This window comes from Chelonoidis abingdonii, chromosome 4 (genome assembly GCF_003597395.2).
Source record: "Chelonoidis abingdonii isolate Lonesome George chromosome 4, CheloAbing_2.0, whole genome shotgun sequence".
In the NCBI taxonomy this organism is placed as follows: Eukaryota; Metazoa; Chordata; order Testudines; family Testudinidae; genus Chelonoidis; species Chelonoidis abingdonii.
Window position 1 is genome coordinate 87,371,155 of NC_133772.1, and position 14,827 is coordinate 87,385,981.

At 48.3% G+C, this 14,827-nt stretch overlaps 1 protein-coding gene across 1 annotated transcript in view; it reads left to right on the forward strand.

The window, feature by feature from the left end:
- PAPLN (papilin, proteoglycan like sulfated glycoprotein) overlaps nucleotides 1-14,827 on the forward strand; it is a 75,116-nt gene that overhangs the window by 17,872 nt on the left and 42,417 nt on the right. Inside the window, 6 exon segments of the mRNA XM_075065425.1 lie at nucleotides 7,210-7,325; nucleotides 11,054-11,114; nucleotides 11,920-12,022; nucleotides 12,727-12,857; nucleotides 13,221-13,344; nucleotides 14,190-14,270. Coding sequence (XP_074921526.1) covers nucleotides 7,210-7,325; nucleotides 11,054-11,114; nucleotides 11,920-12,022; nucleotides 12,727-12,857; nucleotides 13,221-13,344; nucleotides 14,190-14,270 — 616 coding nt within the window.

Sequence of the window (14,827 nt, forward strand, 5' to 3'; positions counted from 1 at the left end):
TTTGTCCCCTCATTTTAGTCCAACCCCCTGCTCAAAGCAGGACCAATCCCCATGTGGAGGATGACCTGATCCAAGACCATTAACACCATTTTTTCTCATTGATAACTTCTTTGTTTCTCAGCAAATTGTTTTGCAAACACAGCCAGTCACATTCCTTGCTGAGGACTCCATGCACCTCAAGAGTGGACTCTTTGTCAATCCATTATGAAATAAACTGTGATCAACCTGGAAGAATCAGAACATTTTTGTGTGTGTTGTAATAACTGTTCTCCCAACCCCACAATCACATATCTCAACAATGGCCAAATGGAAACGTTTGCCCTTGATTAGACCTCAAGTGTGCATCAATACAAAGATAAACTTGATGCCATTAAACAGACTTAGCAAATAAAAGCATGGAAAGTTATCTAAGAAATGCAAAGTACTGTAAGATCAAACTGGATATGAGAACTGACCTATGCAGTCTCTGGGTATGATTGTAGTTTTATGCTACAGATGTTCTACGTGACTTGACAATAAGACATAGGGAACCAAGTCCACATTAATCTTTTATCACTGAAGTTGACAGTCATACCTTCTCTTCCAGCAGGTAACATTGTGCAAACTCTTGTAGCTAGTCCTCCAATGTGGAGGCACTTTTCATCACCTCCTTTTTTTTGGAAACAAGCTTGTGTGCCCAAATAAGCAAGGTTTGTACCAGATCTATGTATCTATCTAATAAATGGATTATTGGGTTCAGTAAGCCCCAGAAATGCTAATTGTGGCTCAAGTAATGTGTTTGTTTTTTTGAGGAATTTCTAAGGAGTTTTGAACAGCAGTTCACAATATAAAGTTGCTGACTTAGTGGAGAAAAGGGCTGATTAGATACAGTGCCCGGTGCAGTTCTTTGGGAAACTTCTGAAGGGGCTGATTCAAAGCTCTTTGAAGCCAATGACATGGATTGGGCCCTAAATGCTGAAAAATAGGACCTTAGAATGTAAGTTCCTTCTTAGCCATAAAGTGGTGCTATAATTATAAAACCATTGTGTCTCCAATAGGAATTTTATGCCTGATACCTGCCAGTGCTCCCTCTGTTTGCAATATGTAGTGTAGTTCTGGCCATGTCACTCCCAGGATATTATAGAGACAAGGTGGGTGAGGTAATATCTTTTATTGAACCAATTTCTGTTGGTGAGAGAAAGAAGCTTTTCTATAAAGTTTTCAGAGAAGAGTTCTGTGTGGCTCGAAGGCTTTTCTCTCTCACCAGCAGGAATTGGTCCAGTAAAAGATATTACTTCACCTGCCTTGTCTGTCTGAAATACCCAGCCTTTTCTCTTTACTTATCTACTTGTCTGTCTCCCTGAGCGGCTGAGAAATCCCTGAAGGGCCTTCTCCAATGTCACACAGGTACTGCCAACATTCTCTACCCCTCCCAGTTGGGTTTCATACCTCCTCCCCGCAGTACCTTGTGCTGTAAGTTCAGTTTGTATCCTGCTTGGTTCATGGGCTCCTTAGAGCACTGTGTATATTGGAATCACTCTCAAAGGCAGGGTGTGAACCAATCCTCACGGGAGCAGGAGGCATCCCTTTTACACCACTAACTGGTTACTCTGGACACAGTTGTCTTTATAAGCAGAAGATGCCACAAATCAGGTCAGCAACAGCCTAACCCAGGAGTTACAAATGTTACACTAGACTTAGAAATGAGACCATTGACCTTAAAAAGTTCCACTCGGTTCAGAGCACCACCATGGGGGTGCTAGCCCATTAGGGGCCATATGCAGGAATGTTTTGTCCCCCTCATATTAAAACATAATAAAAAGCTAATAGGTGGCCCCTTGAGCTTCCCCTAAAGCACTTGCTTAGTCTGCTTATGCCTAATGTTGGCTCTGGAGCACAGCAGCCTATTTACTCTGCCACACTGACCACGGAGAGCTGAGCATGTCACATGAATATCCCACTCTCCTGAGTAATCTTACTCTTTAAAATCCTCCCTGCACCTGGAGTACAAGACGTCCAAGCAAAGGAGAGAGTCAGCAAGGGGGCATATGTCATTCTACTGCTTTAACCATTCCCCGCAATGGACGGCTGTCTAGTAAGGAGAGCTAACCAGAGCTTGTGTTTCTGATGCCTTTGTGTGTCAGGCAGGGCAATTCTGTACCCTGTGGTGCTTTCTCTGACATGTTAAAACATGCTCTCCTAGGCACACCCATGGCAAATTAGAGAACTCTGTGGATGTGTGTTGCTGAAGGCAGGAAAATGGAGCTGGGTGGTACACTAATAATGAACGTTGATGATTCTGCTTGAGGGTGCGGCAGGGACAGGGGTTTAGTCATCATGGCTGACACTAGATGAAAGCCTACCAGAGGCTGAGCAGAGCAAAGGAAGGCTGTTGGGACAAAAACTGGATAATGGTGTCTAGAAACAGCTCTTTATAAGGATCCTGTAATAATAGATTTTGTATCTATCATAAATACACAGACCTATAAAATAGCTATATATTTATGCAAGTCTGTACACATGCACACAAAACAAGCCCAGTGCATTGTTTTGAATATATGGGAGTAGTGAGCCCAGAATGGAAATTCCTCTGTCACTATACTGCTCAGCAAGGGCTCTTTTGCTGAGATATCCCCTTTGTGCTGTGGCTAAACGAAGTAGTGTTGAGTCGATGATTGCTCCTGGGCTCTGCAGGTCCATACACCTCACTGTGAAGAGTCCATGGGGATGTCACTTTGTGTACAGAGAAGAAAGAATGATAACACTTATATAGCAGAAATGCCTGAATATTTAGCACACCAGTCCATGTGCTGAGAGAGGGCTTGAGAGCAGCTGCTGCCATTCTACCCCCTCCCAGTTATCTGATTCTCAGCCGCCGTGAGTCAGGATTTGATCTAGGTGTTTTCTTCTTCTTTCTGCTGACTGAAAGATCCTTTGTTTCCAGAATGAATTAATGCTGCTTCTGAATCAGCCAGCTGGTAGAAAGGAGAAACACCGTAGAGCAACAGATCTGTAGCATGTTTCATTCATCTGTGTATAGGGACAGAGGATGAAGGAGGAGAGAGAAGGTGTATACAGATTGATACCAGTATAGAGGACAGGAGTAGGGGGCTGGAGGATCAATTAAAAAGATTGAGAGGCCCAAAACTCCACTGATGGGACCATTCCTAAAATGGCGAGGTGGGAAGGAGAGAGAGACATCCAGCAGGTTATTTCTGACCGAGGGGAAACGCATGAATGGGTGAGACAGACTGATTAATAAGAGTTCAGCTTTGGGCCCTATGCACCAGCAATGAGTGCTCTGGCCAGGAAGATATTTACTAGAAAGGGAAAAGTGCATGGAAGTGCCTGTAATGCAGAGAGAGCAGTTTCGCTGAGTCAGGCATGCTGTAGCTAGGATGAGCATAGATGGCAGGTTATATGGGCTCGAGGTGCCCGGGCTCCAGGAATATTCAGGGCTGGGGGCCCTGCTCCAGCAATATTTGGAGCTGAGTCTCTCCCCTGGCCCTGCCTGGATCGGGCCCCGGCTCCCTCGGGTCTCCCGCCACCGCCCCGCCCCGCCACGTCCCTGCCTGGAGCAGGTCCCGGCCTCCGCCTTCCACCCCTCCCCCTGCGTCCCCCCTCTGCCGTGTCTCTGCCTGCTCGTGCTGCCAGAGAACGGCTCCTGGCAGAACTGCTGTCTGCTCCCCCAGGGTCCTAGCGCCTGCCATCCGCTAATGGCAAGGCAGGCTGCCCTTACCCTGCTCTTCTGCCCTAGCCCTGAGCCTCTCCAACACCCCAAACCCCTCATCCCCAGACAGAGCCCTCATCCATCTGCACCCTGATCCTCTTCCTCAGCCAGAGCCTCATCCCTCTGCACCCTGATCCTCATCTCCAGCCAGAGCCCTCATCCCTCCACATCATGAACCCCTCATCCCCCTGCGCCCTAATCATCATCCCCAGCCAGAGCCCTCATCCCCCCTGCAACCTAATCCTCTGCCCCAGCCCTGAGCCCCCACCCCCGCAGCATGAACCCCTCATCCTCAGCCCCAACCCTCATTCCCCTGCACCCTGAGCCTATGCCCCAGCTCTGAGCCCTCCCGCATCATGAACCCCTCATCCTCAGCCCCAACCCTCATTCCCCTGCACCCTGAGCCTCTGCCCCAGCATGCACCGCCTCCTCCTTCCTACACCCCCACCCCCAGCCGAGCCTGCACCCAAACTCCGTCCCAAAGCCTGCACCCCTCACCCCCTCCTGCACACCCACCCCCAGCCCAGAGCCTGCACCCAGCACCCAAACTCTCTCCCAGATCCTGCACCCCTCACCCCTTCCTACACCCCCACTACCAACCCAGAGCCTGCACCCAAACTCCGTCCCAAAGCCTGCAGCCTTCACCCCCTGCTGCACACCCACCTCCTGCCCCAGCCCGGAGCCTGCACCCAGCCCCCAAACTCCTTCCCAAAACCTGCACCCCTCCTTCACCCTAATCCCCAGCCCAGGACCTGCACCCCAGACCTCCCTCCTGAAACCCCTCCCAGAGCCCTAGGCAGGTGGAGGCGGAGTTTGAGGGGGCGGAGTTGGGGGGGCAGGTTCTGGGCACCACCAAAATTTCTACAAACTTGCCTCCCATGAGGATGAGAGAGATGGTCAGCACCAAGGGATTCATCTCAAGGGGTTTGGATTGTAGACTTGTAGTGTAAGAGGTTGAAGAGGGTTGTACATAGCATGTATAACGCAAACAGGACATCAAAGTGCAAGGAGAAGGAACGACTTCTTCCAGTGCATCCTTACAAATGCTAGAGCATCACAGGGACAAGGTAGGAAGAACTCATGGGGATGTTGCAGAAAGACATTCATGAGTGTGATTCGGTAACAGTTACAGAAATATAGTGGGATGATTCCTGTGACAGTTGTATCTGCAAAGGGAGACATTCTGTACAGGAGGGAGAGAGGAGGAGAGACAGCTGTGGGTGTTACACCAAGGACTCATATACAAGCAAGGAAATATAGATAGAAAATAAAAAAGCCATCTCCAGAAGACACAGGGAATTTACACACCCAGGGGGAGGACTAATTTGATAGTTTACAAGGGCCAGGCCAAGTTATGGCTGGGCCAACAGTCGTACTGGAGATCTGAAACAACCGTTTTAGGATCAGCCTGATCCGATCCAACCCAGCAACTATTCTGTTACAACATAAGATCACAATGAGTGATGTCATCATGCTGTGCTGCCAGCCTGCAACAGCTTGTTCTTCAGCAGGAGACCATTCCCGGAGTGCAACTGGAAGATGATGTCTGGGTGCAGGGGAATGCCAGCTTTATCCAGAACACACATGCCTTCATTGCTCAGGGGCTGCAGTGGCAGTCAGCACACAGGATGTTAATAGCCTTTGGCTGTTCTTTTCTGCAAGGTTGTAAATAGTGTAAGATTTGACTATTACATTAGTTTGTATTTAAAGTACCAAAGAATGTTTAGGGAAGCTCTGGATATGTTCCAAAAGACACAGTCACCTTTGCACCCCTCCCTTTCTGAGCTGTACCCAATACAGCTTGGATGCAGTCCAGGCTCTGGGCCCTTGAGAGTGATGTAACCATTAGCAGTAGGCATCCTGGGTTCATAAATCCTGCCGGATAAACTCGATTGCTTTTTGGACAGAATTCTAACATTAAAGGGCAAAGGAAATGGAGTGGTTGTAAAGAGAGCTACTGACTCCTGTTGCAACCTTTTATATCTCTCAGCTCCATTGTCCAGGCGGTAGCAACGTTGGCTTGCTGCCCAAGCAGACACTTAGCCCCTCTCAACTGCAGGATTTGCAAACAGAGCCCTGTGGACACACACACATAACCCTAGTTACAAGCCTTATTTTCAATTACCATTCTAAATCCAAGACTCCTATCTCTCTCTGGGATGCACTGTTTTCCCCCCTTCTGTCTTCCAAATAATCTCATAGTAAGTAATCTCCTTGCATCCCTGCAATCATTATTCCTTCTCAGACTATCTCCCCCCTCCCCAAGTTCCACATCCTTCTCTGTACTGATCATGCTGACTGCAATGAGCCAGGTTTCCCCCAGCTACAATATTTTACACCCTTCTGGGGCAATGTTCTCTTACTGATAGCATTGCACTTAGTACTAATATCTTATCCTAGTCTTAAATGTATCCGTGGGTTCCCTTGACACCCATACTTCAGTTATATCATCTAGAATACAAACATGATTAGGACTATCAATGCTGATTCCCAGAGCATGTGGTGACCACCAGGGATAGTCAGGAAAAAATGTTCCTCCCTGGAATCATATTGCAGACAGCTCTATTGTAGGTGTTTTATGCCTTTCTTTTAAGAGTCGGGCCTGGAGATAGGATAAAGGAGTAGCTGGCACTATTGATCTGGTCTGGGATGGTGATGCCTATGTCAGCATATCTTTTTGCCTAATCTGGGAAGTAGTGCTTTGTGTCTAGACAAATTTCATTGCACTGCAACCCCCTTCTGACAACAAAAATTACTACACGACCCTGGAAATGGGGACTGAAGACCAAACCCCTCCGCCCCAGGCAGGGGAGCCAAAGTGGGAGCCTGAGGCCTGCCCCCCCAGGTTGGGGGGCGAAGTCAAAGCTTGAGGGCTTCTGGCCTGGGCCGGCGGGAGCTGTAACCTGAGCCTCGCCGCTCAAGGCTGAAGCCCTCAGGTTTCGGCTCCAACTCTGGGCGGTGGGACTCAGACTTTTGGCTTCAGCCCCAGGTCCCAGCAAGCCTAATGCCTGCCCTGGTGACCCCATTAAAACAGAATCACAACCCACTTTGGGGTCCTGACCAACAGTTTGAGAACTGCTGGTCTAGAGTGTTGGGAGAAACATCCCAAGGAACTGGGATCCTTTCTTGGAGGCAACCGAATCGATTGAAGGTAAATAGAGTTGGCCTGTATGTCTATGCTGCAGTAAAAGACTTGTGGCACAGCCATGGCGGGCCCAGATCAGCTGGCTCAAGTTCACAGGACTTGGTCTGCAGGGCCATAAAACTGCAGTTTAGATGTTCGGGCTTGTGATCCCGTAGGTGGGTGGGGCACTAGATTCTTTTTCTAGTACTTAAGGCTTTTTATTCTTGGCTCTTGTCCTTTTCCCTGTATCTCCTTACCCATTAGCTAGGGAGAGGGAATGGTAACACCTTTGCTTGGTACAGCATGATGTAGTTGGTTCAATTTTGCTACTTTTATTCTGTCTCAACGTGTTCACTTGAATGTTTGGTTTTCACAGGCCCGCAAGGCAAAGCGGCAGATTGATTTCTGGGGGGGCTGGGGAGAATGGAGCGGGTGCAGTCGGAGCTGTGGCGGGGGCATCAGCTTTCGGCAGCGACGCTGCTACTCGCAAAGGTGAGGGTTTTCTTCTTTTTATATTACCGTGCTCTTTCTCCCCCCATAAGAGGCATCACCAGGTAGCTCAGGGTAGCTTTCTAATTTCTCTTGGTGGACTGAGCTGTCAGTCACCTACCAAAGAAAGTTTGACCTGTCACTCTTATTCCCTGCATGGAAATAAGGCTAAATCTGTTTTCTGGAAGGCATCTCTAATAAGCAGCTCTCCCCCAAAAGAGTTCGTTTAGAGATGAAGTAGAATCTAGTGTATATAAATAAGATGAAACTGAGAGGCAGAGTTTGGCTCCAGAATGGGGCCAGATCCCCAGCAAGTGTAAATCAGCATTGCTCCATTAGCCTCAATAGAGCTTCAACAATTTACACCAGCCTAGGAGCTGACCTTAGGTTTCTTTTATTAGGGTTTAGAGTGTGGCTTCAAAGCTGAACAAGGCTAAAATTTGATCTTGGTGATGCCAAAATTGCAATAGCTTTTCTGTCAAAATTTCAGCCCAAATATCTTAGATCTTGAGAAACCAGCTGTTTCCACTGGATCCAGAAAACAGACCTTTTCCAGTTTTCAGCCCTAGACACAGCTAAAATTATGGTGGTGGGTTCAGATCCAGGGGAACAATTCCAAACTGACCCACATTCAAGGTGGATTGAGGGGGATTCTTATTTGAGGTTACAGTTTGGGGCCATCTCTAATATATAATGGAGTCACAGTAAAAAGTCTATTCTATAGGAAGCTTTTCACATAGTTTTTGTTATAAACCTGATGGAGATTTTCCTCTAACTTTCTGAATAGGCTGGGCTCACTTCAGTCTGAAATGCCCATGCTAGAGGAGAATGGCATTGTTGGAAAGTTTGAGGTTAATTGGACAAGAAAATTTGTGTTTGGGGCACAAGTTTGATATGGCAAAATGGTGTCTTTCTGGCCAGGATTATGGTGCCCTGTGGGGGAAATGTGCACACCACTGCGCCTATCATTCTCCTGCAGGCAGAAAGCCATGTCTGTGCTAAGATCTTTCAAACCAGAGCTGGTGGGAAATTTTCCATTGGAATGATTTTTGATGACATGATGTTAACAGTGCCTAAGATATGTCCACATGACAGCTTTCTTGGTGAGGCAGCACTTAATGGGAATCATGGATGTGACCTATCTTGCCAGAAAAGGGAAATCCCTTCCTGCAAATTTTTGTTTTCAAATTTCCAAAAAACATTTCATCTCAAATTGGGACAAAGTCAAAAACACTCCCCCCCACCCCCCCAAGGAAGGGATTCCCAGAAAAATTCTGAAAATTAAAACAACCTCTCTGCCAAAGAGGTTCTTGTAAGTTTCATTTTCTGCTTCAGGGAAAAAGTAAAATTGACAAGAGCCTTCCAGGCAGGCTGTTGGTGGCTGACTGCCCAGGTGTTCCTTTTCCCCAGTGCTCAACTTCCTGCCACCTGCCTCACCTGGCTGTGTCTCTAGTGGGGAAGCTGAGCTGCCCTGGTTCTCTTCTCCCTACTATCTGGCTGCCAGAGAGAGGAAGTGGTGAGTCTATGAGCCAGGAAGTCAGAGAACAGGGGCACTTGGCCTCTGGCAGCCTCAGTCAGATTCTCTTATATTAAATCCTTCAGTTCTCCCCAAATGGAATTGTTCTGGAAATCCCTTCCCATGAAGAACTTTGCATTTTTGATACTGGGACAATTTTTTCCTCCCCAAAAATATGATTTTTCACAGGAAGGGATTTCTTTTTTCTGGCCTCTTATTTCAGACTCATGTGTAGATGTGCAGACTCATCCCTGCAGCGCCTCCTGCTGGTCTGTTCCAGGAATTAGCTCATTCCAGCTCTAGAGCACCCTTTGCAGGCCAGTGATCCGCCTCTCCTCTGGCCCCCATGTCCCTCCCTGGACCCAGTGCCCTTTATTCCCGCCTTGCCTCAGTATATGGCTACTTCCTGTCATTGTCTATCCCCCATGCCCTGGGGCAGACTGCAGTATCAGCCTACTCATCACTGGCAAGAAGGGTTTGGACCTGCTGCCTTGGCCTACTTCTGGGCTGCCCTCTGCAACCTCCAATACCTGTTAGTCCAATGCTAGGCTGCAGCCTGGAGCTCCCTGGCTCCTCAGCCTTTTCCCAGCCCTGCTTCACTCAGGTACCCTGTATCTGGCTTCCTGGAGCTAGGCCCTTCTCCCTTTACAGGCAGAGGGAGACTTTTTGGGCTTCTGGCTCACAGCCTCTTATAGAGGCCATCTGGGCCTGACTGGGGCATGGTCACAGCTGAGCCTACTTTCCCCAATCAACCCAGGCTTCTTGCCCCAGCCACAGCCCTCTCCTGGGCTGTTTTAAGGCTTCAGGGCAGGAGCAGGGGACCACCCTGTTACACCATGATTCCCAACAGGTACTGTTCTACCAGCAGAAGCCATAAGGTAACAGTGCCTGAACAATGGTCAACGTTGTTCTCCCTTCGGCTCCTCAATCTCCTTTTAAAATAGGTTTTTTATAAGAGTTCTGATTATTCTGCAATATTTCAACAACAAAAAAACAAAATCTCCAAGCATACCTCTTCCCTTTGCTTCATGATCTGGCCTGTCTCGCTCTGGGTTGACTCAGCATTCCTGGAGACCCGCCTTGCTGTGTCACAAGTGTTGAGATGATGGACCGAAAGAGTAGGAGGAGGGGTACAACCAGTGGCAAATTACCCACTGGGCCAATGGTCTGTGTCCAGAGACCCCGGCCAATTTGGGGACCCCCCAGAAAAATGGGCACCCCCACATCCTGACCTGCTTCACCTATCTGCCAGGTAGGCACAGGGGCTTGCCCTGCTCCACCTGCCCAGCACTCCCACCGGGAGGTGGGGTCAGGATGTGGGGACTTGCCCTGCTCTGCCCACCTGGAGCTCCTGCTGGGGAGCTGGGGATGCCCCCATGCCCAGACGCTGCTCCCCGGCAGGAGTGCCAGGCGTGGGGGCTCAGGGCAGGGCAAGCGCCTGCACCCCAACCCCATTTCCCTAGCAGGAGGGCTGGGGGGTCAGGGTTGGGGAACTGCAGGGTGGGGGTGGAGAGAGGCCCCCACTTGCTCAGGCCCAGGACCCCATAAATCCCTAATCCACCTCTGGGTACAACAGATGGCTTTTTCAAATCCAATTTCTCCCTGGATATGAACTTGTTAGGCATTGAGCTGTATCCCTCTCATTTTGAAGAGTCAGCAGTAGAATCAGGGAAGATGGTTACCTCCCTTCCCTTTGGCCATTCTGTTCTTCCAGCTAATGAGTCCCATAACAGGAGGAATGTGAATGGCAGGGTAGTTTGAAGTGTGCGTGCACACTGACTTCATATCCATTGCCACCCCACCCATTCTTCCTACTCACCCCCAGGTAGACATGCTGTATCACACAGCTGCTGTTAGAGACATCAAGCTTTGTGTTAATAAAAAGCCTGACAAAGAATAAAAGAAACAGCCTGCACTAATTGGTGGGGAAAAAATGTTGCCCCCAGAAAATTTAAAAACCACCCTGTGACAATACATAGTGTATATACTACCTGTATCTATAACAAGATTACAGCAAGATGCCAGGTTCAGTACAGTAGGAAAGAAATGGGCTCTCTTAAGTTGGTAGCTCTTTGGGACAGGGAACGTGTCTTAGTGCTGCATGCTGTGTGCTGATAAATTCACTGTGTTACCTGGGAGATCATTAATAAATAGCAATGGGGATGATATTTACAATCTCTTCAGAACTACTTCACATTGTTTCTCTGTCTTTCAGGACAGATGGTGGGTCTAACTGTATTGGACCAACTCGAAACTATCACTTGTGCAATATTCAGGTACAGTGCTCAGTATATTCTCTCCCTGCTGCTTCCTCTCCTGAAGGAGCTTAATTTTCTTCAGAAGCCATGTGCTGAGCCCACTCAGTGCCAATAGGATTCTTCTCCTCCCAGGAGCACCAGAGCCAGTACTGCTGGTGAACACTGTTTGCTTGGGGGTGCTCACCGGTGACTAGGCCCCAGGCTAGAATTTGTGCCCTTGTGCAATAGATTCTGGGCACATACCAACTCTGTTTGGTGATTGCAGCATATAGATATTAGTATAATTACAATTATCTCACCCTCAGTTTTCTGAAAACCCCAGTATCTGCTCACTACACTGAGAATTCCTTCTACTATCCAGAGCCTATTCAGAGATTCCCAATACATACAGAGCATCAAGGCTGCATTTGAGAGACTGTGGGAAGCAGAGGGATCAGGAAGACAATATGAGAAAAGGTTTAGGGCTCTGGGTCTGAATCCTTTGACTACGAGACAGGTCTGGTTTATTATGGACAATGCCATGGAAAGAAATCAAGGAGCACTCATACTGTTGATGTTCGTGGTTATAGCTTGGTAGCCATCCAAAGACCTTCTCTCTGGGAAGAAGCAGTTCCCTAACCACCTGCTTTAAGAGAAGAAAGAAGCTGGCCTGACCTGGAGACAGCATAATGCGCTGTCATGTGTCAGAGCTGCATTCAGGAGTGACTTTGTCATTGCCCGTCTGTGAGGAAACTGTGAGGAACACACCCCAGTGAGATCCTTTCCTTTACCTCCCTCCTGCCTGTGAGAACGTTTTGCGACTGGGTCCTCTCTTCCCCCACAGAGCTGCCCTGAGGGCTCCAGAGACTTCCGAGCAGAGCAGTGTGCTGAGTTTGATGGCACAGAATTCCAAGGAAAGAGATACAAGTGGCAGCCTTATTATGGAGGTAATGAATACAAGGTTTTAAACTTGTTTGCTTTGGGGGTATTTGGCTTTGCCTGAAAGTAGGGGGTCTCTGTCTGGAAAGAGTCCTAAATGCATAGGTGTCTGTCCGGAGGGGTCCTCTTCTGGAACAGCTACAGGTGTCTGTTGCAATGGATCATCTTCCAGAACAATTGCATAAGATCTCTGGCAAGGGTTGCCTTCGAGGCACAGAAATCTATAGCTCCACCAGCTGTTCAACACCTTTGATAATCAGGCAAAAAGTATCTCAGATTGGATCCCCCAAAATCAAAGCTCTTCATGTTCGCTGCCAAAAATCTTGCTACATGTGGTTTGCTCAAGGACACTCAGAGAACCAAGTCTAGAGGCAGGAATAGAAATCAGACGTCCTAACTCTCTGCTCTACCCTCTGGACTCTACTGTCTTCCATATTCACCCAGCCAGCTCTGAGTGATTGGTTTTTTTTAAGCTTACTTGAAGAATTTCATTCTTTGTTGATATGTTACTGCTGTTCCTCTGTCTTAACATTTGTTCAGTCTCTCTGAAAAGCCTCATACTACATGGGAATGCATTGTGTAGGAACCAGTCATTAATGTTAATAGCAATCCACTCCTCAGGGCCTAATCCTACATTTAAGGTTCAGGCTCATGGTGTGTTTGTAAGGGATTAACCATGTCACATGACACCTGCTATTTTCTTCCCTTCCAGCTCCCAATAAATGTGAGTTAAACTGTATTCCCAAGGGAGAGAACTTCTACTACAGGCATAAGGAAGCAGTAACTGATGGGACGCCCTGTGAGCCAGGCAAACGGGATGTTTGTGTCGAGGGGGTCTGCCAAGTAAGTCATCCTACCACTTCATCCCTTTTCTGTGAGAGAGAGTAGGTGTATGTCAGTCTTCTTGGCATTTCCCTTTATCCTGTCCAGCACTTCCCAAACAATGCCCTTGTTACCCAACAACACAGCAAATGCATTTGGTTTCTAGGGAACTGAAGGAAGAGTGGGGAGCATGTACATACATTTCTGTGGACTCTTGGGGAGAGTTAACCACCAGCCCAGTCACCCACCCTTTCTACTGCACCTCAGAGCTATCTAGTTTATCCTCCTCCTAGTGATCAGTCTAGGCCTTGGCCTTTTCTTTCTCCATCCCATCCCTTGCTCTGGTTTTGGTTTCAGCACATTAATGCTGTTGTTTTCTGACAGGCTGTGGGCTGTGACAACATGCTCAATTCTGCCAAGAAGGAAGATAAGTGCCTGCAGTGTGGAGGGGATGGCAGGGCCTGTTACGAGGTGAAGGGCACTTTTGATGTGCTCAGCCTCCCCAAAGGTACAGTAGTAGTGGATTTTCTAGGAGGGTGAACAGGGGAGAAGGACAGAGTAAGCCTAGCCTCATTTTGACCCTTCACATGAAGCTGATGGATTTATCTGCTCTCTCTGTTTACTGGAGCCATTAGACCAGTGCACTCACCCAATCCACCCATACAGCAGGCTAGAGCTAGAAAACAGTGATCACCTCTATGTGCGGGTCTCCTCCTATTTCCCACTGCAACCCTAAGGTTCTCCCACTCGCCCTCTCTTGTAGATGCCGCAACTCTTGTAGACAAGAGACGCTCCATTAAACTATCCCTCAGAGCATGCCTGCTGGAAGTGCTCTTTGCAATGGAGCTGGGTACCCAAGGTCTGCAGAACCTCTCAAAGGAGTGGGAGACTGAGACCAGGACTTGGAACCTGGCTCTCCCACATTTGTCTGGCTCTGAACTACTTCTTCAGCCTAATGATTGCACTGGGATGAATCTTTGTCTGCGGAGTTGCAATCTGATGCATTTTGAAATGTCTGAGATAGGAAACACTGAAAATTAGGGTTTATAATGGAAGCCCAAACGGGCTCCTGACCATATTGTTCTCAGGGTGCGATGCTCTGATAACACTGCTCTCAGATGTATTTTAGCCATAAAGTGGGTGGACTAAACCATGGGTGAAACAAATCTGGGTGCAGCCATCCTAAAATCAATGAAGCTGCAACAGCTGGATTGAGTTCTTTCCAGTTATCTCCAAACTCATCCATGCAGCCACTAGTGCAGCTGGGCACAGCTCCCACGCACACGGGCGAGCCTCTCACATCCTCCATCACTGTCTGTCAGTACCTTGACCAACTTCCTTCATTTTCTTCAGGTTACAATCAAATCTTCATCATTCCCATGGGAGCCACAAGCCTCCGCATTAAGGAAGTTATGCCCAGCAGGAACTTCCTGGGTAAGACAGACATTGTAATGAATGTATTACGACACCATAGAAATGGACTCAAGCCACAAAATTCTATTCTGACTTTCAAACACACGGGAATTCAGGGGCATGTGGGGCTGAAGCTTGGCCCTGCCCCCTGCAAAGGGAGGAGCTGGACACAAAGTTCAATTCTAAATCCAGGTTCGGATATTGAACACCATTAAAGAACTAGGGGTGCTCAGACCTGGGACTCAGACTTGGCCCAGCACCACTACTGTGACTCTACATATGTGAGGATAAAAAGACCAAGCCCTATTTAAACCTTCTGTCTGGAACTTCTAAGAGTCTGACAAACATGGCAAAGTTTGGGTCGGGATTTGTCTGTTTGCCACAAAGCTTGTGTCACAAAGTTCCTCCTCTACCTTGGTGGGTCCTGCGCTTCTTGGCAGATTTGCTCACCTCAGTGATCTTCCCCACAGTCTGGGTCAACTCCTCCTGTGTCTCATCAGGAGTTGGGAGGTTTGGGGGGAACCCGGGCCCGCCCTCTACTCCGGGTTCCAGCCCAGGGCCCTCTGGATCGCAGCTGT